At 34.9% G+C, this 14,093-nt stretch overlaps 3 protein-coding genes across 3 annotated transcripts; 1 reads left to right on the forward strand and 2 right to left on the reverse strand.

Moving 5' to 3' along the window:
- Nucleotides 1-1,645, forward strand: LOC143633375 (putative pectinesterase/pectinesterase inhibitor 61). The gene is given in 4 exon segments (XM_077101692.1): nucleotides 1-136; nucleotides 929-1,395; nucleotides 1,398-1,419; nucleotides 1,422-1,645. Coding segments are annotated over 4 exon segments (786 nt in total). The 5' UTR covers nucleotides 1-42; the 3' UTR covers nucleotides 1,625-1,645.
- Nucleotides 1,646-2,942: 1,297 nt separating this feature from the next.
- Nucleotides 2,943-6,348, reverse strand: LOC143633390 (uncharacterized). The gene is made up of 5 exons (XM_077101706.1): nucleotides 5,868-6,348; nucleotides 5,596-5,784; nucleotides 4,859-4,888; nucleotides 3,595-4,674; nucleotides 2,943-3,496 (listed from the first exon to the last, which is right to left on the reverse strand). The coding sequence occupies exons 1-5, from the start codon at nucleotides 6,288-6,290 to the stop codon at nucleotides 2,945-2,947; spliced, it is 2,274 nt and encodes a 757-aa protein (XP_076957821.1). The 5' UTR covers nucleotides 6,291-6,348; the 3' UTR covers nucleotides 2,943-2,944.
- A 4,312-nt stretch (nucleotides 6,349-10,660) lies between these two features.
- Nucleotides 10,661-13,726, reverse strand: LOC143633363 (protein DEFECTIVE IN MERISTEM SILENCING 3-like; the record flags this gene model as incomplete). Its single annotated transcript, XM_077101680.1, has 7 exons — nucleotides 10,661-10,874; nucleotides 10,945-11,161; nucleotides 11,261-11,581; nucleotides 11,669-11,860; nucleotides 13,104-13,317; nucleotides 13,411-13,525; nucleotides 13,607-13,726. Coding segments are annotated over 7 exons (1,209 nt in total), but the record flags the coding sequence as incomplete, so codon positions are not given.
- Between the last annotated feature and the right edge of the window lie 367 nt (nucleotides 13,727-14,093).

Raw genomic sequence — 14,093 nt, forward strand, 5'->3', positions numbered from 1 at the left:
CAAGAAGATAATCTAAAAGTGGGAAGGAAGAAGACGAACTTGATGTTCATAGGAGATGGAAAGGGTAAAACAGTGATTACTGGAGGAGTAAATGTAGTGGTTAATTATGTCACTGCTTTCCACACAGCCTCTTTCGGTAATTATTCCTTTCTTTTCTTTCATTTTTTTTACCCTATTTCTCTTTTTGTCATTTTGGATCAAAAAGTAAAAAGTAGCAGGCTAGACTACTTTATATCCAACTAGGGGCCCATTTTACATTGGAGTTATTATAGAATAAACAGTATTAATGTAATTATTATAAAATAAACAGCATTTAATTATAATAGATATATATATATATATATAAATTAATCTATATCATTAAATAATAAAAGCTGTATAACTCTTATTTATATATAAATATTTTCATTTTTCTAAAGTTTATTTTTATAACAACCACATGATATAACATAATATCTTGAAAAAAGAAAAAAAATGAAGAAATAAAAGGATATAGAACATTAATATAAGGAAGTCAGTCACATTATTTTTGTGGGGGTATCCAATGCAAGGATGGTCAAAATTTTTAAATCTTTCATAATTATCAACATCCACCCATTCCATTCTTGTCTATTAAACCCGTGTAAGTTAATGTTGGTACGGTGTTATCATTTCTTTTTAACCTTTTTATTGCTAATCAATCAATGGACATTCAACTCTAACTCAAAATAAAATTGATACCACATGTTGGATTAAAAACTAATAAATGTTTTTCTATTGAAACGAGCACATATATATTGATTGGAAACAAAAAGCCTTTTTCTAATAGCGATAGATTGATATTACTACTTTATTCATTGCTCTATACATTATTCAATGTTATCAGATTCTTCTACATCTTTAATTAATAATCTTAATATTGTCTTGTTTTCTAAATTTCCGAAAACAGCTGCCACCGGTACTGGTTTCATTGCAAGAGATATGACCTTCGAAAACTATGCCGGCCCTTCCAAACACCAAGCCGTGGCTCTGCGTGTTGGTGCCGACCGATCGGTTGTGTACCGTTGCAACATCATCGGGTATCAAGACACGCTATACGTCCACTCGCAACGCCAGTTTTTCCGTGAATGTGATATTTATGGCACGGTCGATTTTATCTTTGGCAATGCGGCCGTCGTGTTTCAAAACTGCAGCATGTATGCAAGAAAACCAATGCCTCTCCAAAAAGTCACTATTACCGCTCAAAACCGGAAAGACCCGAATCAAAACACTGGAATCTCGATCCACGCGTGTCGGCTCCTGGCCCAGCCGGATATGGAGGCGGCCAAAGGTAGCTTTTCGACGTATCTTGGGCGGCCGTGGAAGCTTTACTCACGGACCGTGTACTTGCAAACTTACATGGGTGACCACATCCACCCGACCCGAGGGGTTGGCTAGAGTGGAATTTGCACTAGACACATTGTACTATGGTGAGTATATGAACTATGGGCCGGGTGGGGCCATCGGTCAGCGGGTCAACTGGCCTGGTTACTGGGTCATTACCACGACAGTAGAGGCGAGCCGGTTCACCGTGGCTCAGTTTATATACGGATCGTCATGGTTACCTTCGACTGGAGTTGCATTTTTAGCTGGTCTATCTGAATAATAGTTTATTTTTAGTAATTGACATTGAAAATTTAATATTTGTGGATTTATATTTATAGGTGGTAAAAATAAACAAAAAACATGCATGTAAAACGTCCCATGTTAGTTGCAAGCAAATTAAACATCGTACCACAGTATGAATTACTTACTTGTATTATAACAACTATAACTATTCATGCGTACTTACGTCGATTCAATTAATATTTTGATCGAGTCAAGATTCTAATAAACAGTAGGTAGATTTGTCAAAGATCATGTTCTTATGGTCCCCATATTTTTTTGTCCAGTATTTATAATGTGATCAATAATTTAAATGCAACGTTAAATTGGTTGTGGCCTTGTGCTTTGATTGAAATTTTGAATATCCATCGGATTTAAATCTTTAAATCTAACATGGTGTGTGTTTTAGTAACGGTATTTACTTTCAAAGGTGCTAACTATATCTGACTTTTTAATTGTAATCAGATCCTTTTTTAACAAATTTATAGTGAATGTAAAGGAATTCAGGAGACAGTAAAATGCATATTAGTTAATGATTATATTTAGGGGTGAGGGGCCTTTGAATTGTTGAAACTAATATTATATTAAAGAAGTTGATAGTAAAGTCATGTTCCGAGGACTATAAAAGAATTTTCTTTTTTTCTCTTAACATATCACGATATAAAGCCTAAACAAAATAACTATATCCTTGCTTCTTCATTAAATATACTAACTTGCTTGAAAGTTACAAAAGTATTAATCTGAAATGAAGACATATTATAAGTACTTGCTATTTTACCTGTCCATAAATCCGACTCCGTGTTAACTTCTCTAGAATTATTAAAGAGGCGTTCGTGTTCGCCTGTTCGGGTATATATTTTTTGATTAATATAAACCCGTACTGATATAAAGCAACCCAATGATTTAAAAATGTCTTTGTTGAAGTTTTAAGATAAACAAAGTCCATTTTAAATGTTTACAACCTCCACACATTCTCTAGTCCTCTAGTATAATTTTTGAAAAATAAATAAATAAATAAAATATTTGAATAACGATAAGAGTGGTTGACATTAAATGGACAAGTGTAGTTGAAGGACAGACCCACCACTACACTTGGCAAGTTGCCTTACACATCACAACACCATCAGCATACTATCACATCTTTAAGATTCATTCATACATCATTTATTTTGCTAAAACCTTTCAAACTAAGTCCAGTGATTTTTAGCAATCATTTTATTTTATTTTATTGTGTAGGATGCAGATAACAAGAGAAAAAAAAAAGATATACATAAATTAAAAAAAAAAAAAAAAAAGGGAAGGCACGGCTAGTACCATTCCATTATAAACTCCTCTGAATGAAGTCCCAAATCCTTTCTTCCATGTATAGCCGATCCTTAAAAGGGCGAGGCATATGCCGTGCATCAGGGAATATCAACAACTCGTAAGCCTTCCGAGCTCCCACCAATGCGTTAAGAAGCCTAGCAGTATGCCTAAAATGCACATTCTCATCAATCAACCCATGAACCAGCAGCAACTTCCCCTTCAGCCCGTCCACATGCTTCATCACCGACCCATATGAATACCCCGATTTGTTGTCATCAGGCATGCCCATGTACTTTTCTGTATAAAACGAATCGTACCCGTCCCAGGAAGTCACAGGCGCACCAGAAACAGCACACTTGAAAACGTCAGGAAACCTTGAAAGAGAGATGGCAGAGAGGTATCCACCGTAGCTCCAACCGTATATTCCAATTTCCCATGCTTTTGCCAGCCCTTCTTTCACAAGCCAATCCGCTCCAACAACCTGATCCTCGGCATCAAAACGTCCAAAGTTGTGCTTCAACGCACCTTCAAATGCTAAACCTCTTCGCGAACTGCCCCTGTTATCCATCTGAATACCAACATATTATTAATTTCAACTAATTCTACTTAAAAAGATATATATACATACAATAAAAATATATCTACATTTAAATGCTGAGGGCTAACCTTCCATACTAGAATGCCTTTACTTCTAAGAAACTGAGCTCGCATATCAACTGTGTTGGACCAAGAATCACTGACAAGCTGTGCACCGGGACCACCATACACAGAAATCATAGTTTTGTAGGGAGGCGGCCCAAACTTTTCTTCCTCGGGTTTATATAAAGCCCCGTATAAAGCGGTACCGTCTTTTGCTTTGATTTGGAAAATCTTTGGAGGCTCAAGTTGCAGCTTCTTAACTCTCGGAATTGTAGACGCCTGTTGCTCATAAAGAGGCATAATCAGGCTTCCATCATGCAAGGAGCAAAGTGATACTGTTGGAGGTGAATCCAGAGATTCATGAACATCTACAAATTTCTGCATTTGATGATCGAGCACAACAGAGTGTTTTCCTTTACCATGGGTTAACTTCACCGGTGCTGCTACTTCATACTCTGGGAACAGTTCTGCCCGATACATATGACGCTCGAGTGGGCCGTCTAGAGTTCCGGTAAAATATATAAAATTTGATGCTTCGTCTACCCCCACAATCTGCTCTACCATCCAATCACCTTGTGTAATCGGTCCCATGCAGACCCCGTCTTCATCATGCAGATATAAATGTCTAAATCCTGTTTTTTCACTAGCCCAAAGAAAACTGTTTCCTTTATCCAAAGGTGTGAAACAATCATGTAGATTGACCCACGTGTCGTGTTCTTCGACCAAGATACATTTTCCCTGTCCCGTTTTAATATCGAATCCAATGACCTTTAGTTTGGTATGAGACCTGTTTAATACCTGTGCAACGAGAGTATTTCCATTAATCCAGTTGACTCTGGCCAAATATTCGTCATCGAAGTTCGACCCGCAGCGAAGATCCATCCAGGTCACGGGTCCCCCAATAATGGGAACGACCCCTAGAAGAACCTTGACATTTGTGGCCCCTGCAAAAGGGTAAGCATGCTCCTCCTGAGCCTCTGAACCAACACTACTTTTACCCTGGTGCATGATTCTGTAAACAGGTATCTCTGATGAATCCACCTCTGTAAATGCTATGTATTTACTGTCTGGTGACCACCAGTAACCATTCTTTCGCTCCATTTCTTCCTACAGTTTGCAAATTTAGAGTCACTTATCATTTCTAACTATACTAACAAACTCTGTGATGGAGTTTGACTGATTGCTTTCAATAAATATATTCAATGCTTTACAGTGTATCTCATGATTCAAGAAATGCCAAAATAAACTATAATGGTTGTGTGTGTGGATGAATGGAACAAGAATATCTCACCTGTGCTATGTACTCAGCAACAGCATGCGTCTGTAAAAAATAACAAAAAGTTAATGACATGTCTATCTTGAACAAGCTATTCAAAAGGATAAAACTTTGCATTTAATACTCACAATGCGCAATAAAAAAATTTAAGAATCCTTGTTACCCAATCAAAATTGACTATAAATTATATATCTCCTTCATTATATATGCTTATGTGGACACAGATTTTATCCAATGTCATTATTCTTACCAAGGGGTTACACACAAGTTTGTGCATTTGTTGACATAAAACGCTTTTCTTCGATCCTACATCTTAGTGCTTACTGCTTTTGACCCTATTATATTTGAGTTCACCATATAAAATGAATACACTGAACTACTGAAGGAATCTGATAATTCCAGCCAGTAGGGTCAAATAATTAAAATTTGAGTATTAGTTTTGTACTAGCTGCAAAAAAAGTGATTATCAAAGGGCAGAGTCGTTGCTAAAATACGATTATTTTATTCATTTAGAAAAATCTAACAAACACACCCAACATCATCAAATGCAGTTATAACAACTTCAAACAACACGTATTCTGGATATTCCTAATCAACTGACACATCTAGACACCCTCTAAAACATCTCGTGCCACGTTATCAGACATTACAATCACTAACAGCTAACTGCATACTCATTAATCAAAAGCACCATAGATGAATGAGCATACTAATAACCTAAATGTGTTCATGCTGCAATGTGCATAACTAACCTTGGTAGTCCCATTAGCACCAGACGTCAATCGTTTAGACCTGTTGCACAAAAGATCTAATGCATTGAGTTCATGGTTTTTAACATAAGCAAGCATAGTGCCATCTGGTGACAGATGAGGATCAACAATTGGGGAGGAATCGGCAGGAAGCTTAAGCTGTGGTTGCGAAGACCGGTCCATAAAATATATCTGCGCAAAAAACAAAGCAAAGACAAATAAATAAATAAACTTTCACGTAATTCACTAACAAACGAGTACACGAAGTCACGAACCCCTGCAGGCAAAGGCACCATAATTGTGTTCTTTTTGGAGGTTGTGTTGACCCATTCGTAGCGTGTGACTCCCAAACCGCGTTCCCTTGCTCTTTCTCTCCTAAACTTCTCTTCTTGTGATAAATTATCCTCGTCAAGGCCGCCATCAGGAGGAGTAAAAAACATGTCTTGCTTACGAGTGATGAGATCAAAGACGAAGACTTTCCGGTTGAGCGTTTGATCGGGACTAAACAGGTAGGATATAAGGTTATCGTCGGGGCTGAAATTAACGGAAGTAGGAGCATCATAACCGGGTAACGGGTACTGCACTATTTGGTCAATAGAAAAAGGATCAATAGTATTATTATTATCTGGTGGAGACATATTGCAATTGGAGTATTTAAGCTTCTTGTTGTTGTTGTTATTGTTTTCAGCAGATTGCATCACAATTGGTGTGTTTAGGACAGCATTGAGATAAATAACATGGGCCTGCAATTGGAGTGAATATAGTGAGTTTGTTTGCCCTAGATAGATATGTTAATGGAATCGAATTGAATTGAAAACCCTGAAACTGTAATCAATGAGATGGTATGCAAGTAAAGCAAGAACCTTTATAAAGATGAAGGCTTTATGATCGGCCGAGACATCGACGGACGGTGACACAAGATTTAGAGTCGCACCATAAAAGTTGAAATAGCTTAACACCAACACCAACACCAACACCAACACCAACACAACTACGACTTGAAAGTCACACATCTGTCCCCAATTTACACAATTATATATATTTCACTAGGTTAATATTGGGATGGGGTTTGGGTTTGGGTCGGGTTTATGTATTTTTAAATCCATATATGATTATGAAAGCCCGTTTTCAAAACGTCAGGTTTTAACTGGGTAATTATTCATTTGATTTAATCGGGTTTTGTCAAGATATTCGTTAGATATATCCCGCCAAAACCCGTAGGATTTTATTGGGTTTTGACAAAATATGAGGTGCTGCTAAACATACCCCATTTATACAATTTTTTTACTGAATGTACACCCCTCTGAACTTATTAGATCATTTATTATTAGTTCTTAACATTATTTATGTACATATTAGTCTATACAATATTTTTTTTATTTAATAATGTCAACTACATATATCAATTTAAAAAAACTGTTTAGCTATTGTTAATTTATTTATTTTTAGTATTAATGTTGTAAAAAATTTATAATATCTTTTTTATAAAATTTAAATGATATCAATATACACCGAACAAGAAACACACTAACAATATCCACTATCAGATGATCAAATCCAACGCCCGATATTACTTCTCACACTTTTTATTCTAACCTCCCCTATATATATATATATATATATATATATATATTATTTTATAAATATATTAATGCATCGATAATGATTTTAATAAATATTAGTATTATGATCAAGGACAATAGATACAAGAAAGTGAGGGTAAAAAAACTTTACATATTTTACTTTAATATTTAAAGAGACATCATAAAACAAAAAAAAATGGTAATGAAAGTAATATATAAAATAAATTTCTAAAAAGAAATAAAAGTTAAGAGGAGATAAGAAAATAAAATAAAATAACTTTATAGTTTTTAGACAGAATTACAAATTTTGTCCTTTAAAATAAGACGAATTACGGTTCGTGTCCTTTTCTAAGTTTCCTTGCAGGCGGTGTACTTTAAACTTTTTTTTCCTACAAGTTATGTCCTTTACGCTAACTGGGTTAGAAAAACTCTGTTAAATCCCATCACGTGAGAAGCATGTGAGGGCATTTTTGTCTTTTCACCTGTACCTGCAACTTCTTCTTCTTCTTCAAAATAGAAAAATACCAAAAAACTCGCTGGCCGGACTCGAACCCGCGACCTCAGGCCGGACCAGAGTGTAACACACACACACCAGCCAACTGCGCTGGTGTGTCAGTTGGTTTAACATCGTAAACGTTTTAATATGAACTATGTGTGTACGAGATCAACGAACGAGACCGTGGAAGCCCTGCATATCTCCGGCTAGGTCAAAAACCAGTCAATTCACTCGGTGATCTTGTTCCGTTTACTAATAAAGTAAGTTTTTTTATAACTTATTTAATACTATATTATAGTAACAGATCTGAAATATTTACTGATTCCGGTACAGGTCTACAGTGCTGATCTTCAAACAAGACTCGGAATCACCGCCGGAATATGTATTCTGATCAAGAACATGCCGGAGACAAAATTGTATGTTTCATCGACGGCTGGAATATATAATCGAGCCAAATGCAGTAGCCGTTGAGGTGATGAATTGACGAGATCAATTTAACCCATGTTTCATCGACGATTGAGGTGATGAATTGTATGTTTGAATTCGTCACAGTGAGCTTTACAAAAGCCCTAACATTAATTAAACGAACATAGAACGAATTAATCAATTGCATGGTTAGGGTTTATAATCAAATTGGGTTTTGATATGTTTATGTATATATTAAAACGTTTACGATGTTAAACCAACTGACACACCAGCGCAGTTGGCTGGTGTGTGTGTGTTACACTCTGGTCCGGCCTGAGGTCGCGGGTTCGAGTCCGGCCAGCGAGTGTTTTGGTATTTTTCTATTTTGAAGAAGAAGAAGAAGAAGTTGCAGGTACAGGTGAAAAGACAAAAATGCCCTCACATGCTTCTCACGTGATGGGATTTAACAGAGTTTTTCTAACCCAGTTAGCGTAAAGGACATAACTTGTAGGAAAAAAAAGTTTAAAGTACACCGCCTGCAAGGAAACTTAGAAAAGGACACGAACCGTAATTCGTCTTATTTTAAAGGACAAAATTTGTAATTCTGTCTAGTTTTTAATTTAATATTTTCAATGAATACTATAAAATGCAATAAAATGTTATAGTAGAGTAATATGTCAAATAAAATTCTTAAAGGAAATGAAAGTTCAGGAGAGAGGGAATGACAATAAAATTCTTATAGTACGTTTAGCCTAACCCAACTATTTATTGCAAATAATGATTACGATAAAAATAAAATGCCTCAATAATTGTCATAAACAAGTTTCAACAAATATAGAAAAAGTTTTGTCTGGTACATCAGGTAGATAGTCGGGTATATATGTCAATGTTATCGGGTATATTACAGATCTCAAACCCATGAAAATTTTAAAAACTAATCCTAAACCGGTGATAAACTCTTATGGGTTGAATATTACCCGTCCCAATTATGTTAGATTTCGAGTTTTACCTTAAGATACGAGTTCACTGTTATCACTGTGTTAGCAACTCAACTCGTATGGTTGTGTACCATACGGATGGAAAGAAAAAAAAGTAAACGAAGATATGAATCAATTTAAATATCTTATTTTATATGCTAGTTTTTATATCATAGAAAAAAAAGTAAACGAAGATATGGATCTGATTCTTATATGAATTATTAATTAATAGTATCTAGCTAGCTAGCTATCTGAATATATACGTACATGTGTATTGGATGGGTGAGAGATCGAAGAGAATCTATGCTAGTGACACCATCGAATATATATATAGCATCTAATGAATAAATGCATGTTTTTGAATTTCAACCAACCATTCATATGTATACAATATGTTTCACACTTGCCGATCCACATTAATTTGTCTACATGTACATGTCATCTTAAATTGTTTTCATTATATTCAAAGAATAAATATCAAACTTAGTTTGCTTTAGTTTATTAGAAAAGAAAGAATTTTAGTACCAAACAAGTGAAGATATATAATATATAGTTAATTGAAAACAATATATGTAAAGAATAATTTTAGTTGTACTCAATTAAGTGAGAATATTTTATTACCTACACGCAAATAGATATTTAGAAAAGAAAGAATAAGCTAGCGAACAAGAACATTTGATTACAACACCAAGAATATATATAACAGACTATTGAAATTGAAATAATAGAATATTTTGTTACCCAGATATCAAACCTTAAAAGCACACATAGCTACACATAAATCATGTATTGCACAAAACAATCCTGCATTTCGTTAGAGATACCAGGTACCGACACCATACATGGCATTTTCTTTCGGTGCTCGCTTTTTGTGTTTTTCGAGATCATTACTTTTAGTAATGGGGTACTATGAATTCATTAAAGATTCAAACATGAAATCACTTGAATTTTTTTTTCTCACGCGTGTTTTGCTATCTAAGGATCTCTTAATTAAATTTATCTAAATTTTGTGACAATGATCAAAACTATTGACCTCTATTTAAAAGCCTGAATTAGTAATCCCTTTGTTGGTCCTTGGGTTGCAAAAGGATGCATGGGCATTGCTAAACTTCATATTGTGAGACGTTTTGTTGTAATGCTTCCTCAATATTGACCAAACGACTAAAAGAGCATGTTACAAAATGCGTCACTGACGTTTCAGAACGCCAAAAGGCTCATTGCCACTTTCTTTAATTCGCCTTTTCATCTACAACCTGTCACAAACCATTTCATCAACGTAGTGTGTTATTTGAGTGAAAGTAATTACAAGACGATAATTTTCACGCATTTACCAAACTTCTAACCAAAGTGCATGTACTTCCGCCTAATAAAAATGTTTACACACAAATATCAACACTGTCAATGGTCGCACATTCCCATCTTGCTTGTATTTTAACCTCATATTCCTAGCTTTGAAGTCACGAATTATACTGTTTTTATCGTTAAGCTACCCAAAGATTACACTTTTAATATTGTTCTTTTAAAACCTATCATAGCAAGGTTCCATGGTCTAGTGGTTAGGACATTGGACTCTGAATCCAGTAACCCGAGTTCAAGTCTCGGTATCAAGCACATCCATCCAAACATCCTTTCATATCATATGAATCCAAGATACACCACAGATTGTTATTAAACATTGACATGAAGATCATCCATCCACTTCCACGCCAATAATCTAAAACACCAAACACTTGTTGAACGCTGCAACCTCCCCGTTACAAAAAGCTATCATCTACGAGTCTGTCTGTCTGTCTATCTCCTTGGAGTTGCTTGAACCGGATACTGCATAACAACAAATTCATTAACCAACAAATCATGCATCTATTGTTAAAAGATATTATTAGTCACCTACTTGCATGACATATGGCGAGCTTTGTGCCATGAACCTAACAAATTCTTGCTTCTTAACTTCAAAAGTGTACTTGAAATGTGTTAACATTGCTTCCTCTCTATGCACTTCTTCCACCGAAGTTTCCTTTGTCCATTTCAACTCCTTCAATTTTTTTTCAATATCAACCAAGTTGTCAGGTGCGGAAAACTTTCTCGCAAATCTAACTTTCATCTCATCCCTAATTCACATAAATGAAACAGAAACAGAAACAGAAGCCTCACCACCAATATATCATTGGAAAAGAAAGATATATTAAATCTGATAAATTAATTGTTACCCAGTGCCAAAAACAAGAACACCGTTGCTCCTAACTAACCCGCCATCCAGTGAAATGGCTCCATGCGATAGAAAAGGGAGAGCCTGAAGCATGTGGGGCCTTGTGTCGTAAACTTGCAGCTTCGAGAAGAGATTATAAAAAAGAGTCTCTCTAAGCCCATGCCCATCACTTGTGAGAGACGACAAATGCGCAGTATCAAGATGGATCATGTTTACAGCAAACCCTACATAACCTTGTGGAGTTTCACCACTTGGTAAGTTTGGTTTCAAAAGAGCAAGCCTCCTTTGCGGGTCATCGGGCATAAACTCACCAACATATGGCCTGATCCCGTACTCAGAAAAAGGCAACTAAATGAAAACGTGTATCAAGAAAGATCTTATCTGTGAAAAGATGAGAGGAAACACAAACCTTAAATTTTCAAGACAGATTACATTAAACCGGCCGTCTATGGACTTTCCAATGGAAGCTGAAAGCCCATGAAGTCCAGAGCTTTTACTTACAAAGCCTTCTTTGTCATAAGTTTCCAGAGCTTCAACCCCCTTATATGCCGTGCAAACTAATGCTAACATAGTTTCTAGACCAAGGTACCCTGATAGAATCCTATTTTCCATAAAACCATTTTATTAATGAGCGTTTAGAAGCCAAAGTGATTATCTAATTAACCGATGATCATTTGTGTCAGGGGTGAAAAAAACAGTGTGATAAGCTGATAACTGAAAACACTAGTCTGCACCATAATAACAACTTCAAACAGCAAAAACACTAACACCGTCTCCTGTACCAGATTTATTATAACTGATTATTTACTCAATATCAATAATCATATTCAGAAAGCCTCCAACACCCATCAGGAAACTCACTGATCAAGATGTAAATATGTATATACAGTTTATACCAAATTTTCATCTTGTTATCTTTTAACACCAGCTTTGCAAAACCAACCGCCTACATAACACTCACACAGAAAAAAAAAATTTAACGACAAGCTTACGTTAACTTTTTTGCGTTGGTACGTGGGCTAAAAAACAAGTTGGATTTGTAGGTAATTTTTAGATTAAGACGTAAAACTAGGTAACACAAAGGGGGTGGAAGAGATTTAACGCACAAAGGGGTTTGGATTTCGAAAACTTATTTTTATTTCATTTTTAATATTTCATCTAAAATAAAATTAATTTCTCTGTAATAACTTGAAATATATATCTTTTAAATCTAAATACACAGTATTATTTAATTTACTTTTATCTACATTCTGATAAAAAAATTTTATTATAAAACGAGTTATATTCAAAATAAAGTATATATTTGTCCCGTAAATATAAAAAATACTTTATTTGAGTATAACTTGGTTTACAATAAAAATTATATTAGAACGTAGCCAAAATGTAAATAGATAAATAAACAAGACAATGTAATTAGATTTTTATAAAAGTATTAATACAAGTCATTAAAAAAAATTAATTATATGTTAAATGAAATATTAGAAAAGAAAAGGGGAAACAAAATGAAAAATAACCTTTTCAAAGCCCCCCCCCCCCCTGTGCGACTTCGAATAAAATCACTTCCACCCCCTGCAAGTTATCTATTTTTGCATTTCAATCCAAACCTCACCAGTCATCTATAAATCCAACTTTGTTATTTTAACCGACTTAGTAATACAAAAAAATTCGCATATACTTCAGCAAATAGTTTAGAAAAGGCTGACTTTTACAGCCATGTGCAAGAATAACACGTCAGTTGCACATAAACTCAAGACAGCAACAACTTATTGAACCACCAATATAGCATGCGCCAATGTCCAGTGACAAGAAATTGTATTTAAAGATGATTAATGAAAGTAAATAACCTGTTAATGTTGTCATCATTGACTTTTCCAAGAGTAGCAACGACACCTAGGACATCATTAATAGAAGAATTTGGATCATCGTGAGACTCGCTATACTTGAGTTTGCATACAATGGAAGCAGCTGATTTGTGATGCTGCATTATATGGTCAACTGTTGCGTGCTGACTCAGCGTGTCCTTATCTTTTGTATCAGAATGAGTCTTTCCAAGAGTAACTAAATCACATGAAAAGCATTAAATTAATGTTGAGAAATAATTTATTATAGCATGATACGATTGAATAAATGAATGAATAACGTGATATATACTTTGCATATCTGTAATCTGGTGATCTAAAGTGCTAACACGAGCCTTCAAATGTTTGATATTTTCTTCATGCTTTTTGATAATATTTCCTAAGGATGCCAGTTCATCCTCAAGTTTCTGCAAAGAAGCAGGATTAGTATTAGTATATAGTAATGAAAAATGCAGAAAGAAATAGCGTGTGAATGAATTAAGATGAACCTTTGAAGAATGGACAAATGCTTGTGCCTGAGACAATGCAGTTCCAACATGGTTGACTACTGGTGACGATGGAAGCTGTACATTATTTAACAGCTTTGCATGTATCTGAAAGTGAAAGTGATTATGGTTTGGAGTAAAAACAAACAATCAAAGTAATAATTGAGATGAAATGTAAAATTAGAGAAACTCCGGCCTTAATAATGATTCCTCTTCTTATAAACGAAAAGTATTCCGTATTATTATTAAACAGGTGAAGTAATTAATAATAATAAACATAGGTTGAACAAGATTGAATGAATATATGATTTGGCAACCTATAATACATGATGTCGTCATTTTTCCCCAATTGTAAGTAGTAATAATAATAATAATAATAATAATAGTTTCAATCGAAAGCAAATACAGAAGACAAACTGAATCGAATTGAATTGACTTAAATTGAATTAATTAAGCCTAGCTAAGCTAAGCTAATTAACATTACCTGCTG

Source organism: Bidens hawaiensis, unplaced genomic scaffold (genome assembly GCF_021521415.1).
Source record: "Bidens hawaiensis isolate Kalapana, Puna unplaced genomic scaffold, B.hawaiensis_p1.1 tig00006709_1, whole genome shotgun sequence".
Lineage (NCBI taxonomy): Eukaryota > Viridiplantae > Streptophyta > Magnoliopsida > Asterales > Asteraceae > Bidens > Bidens hawaiensis.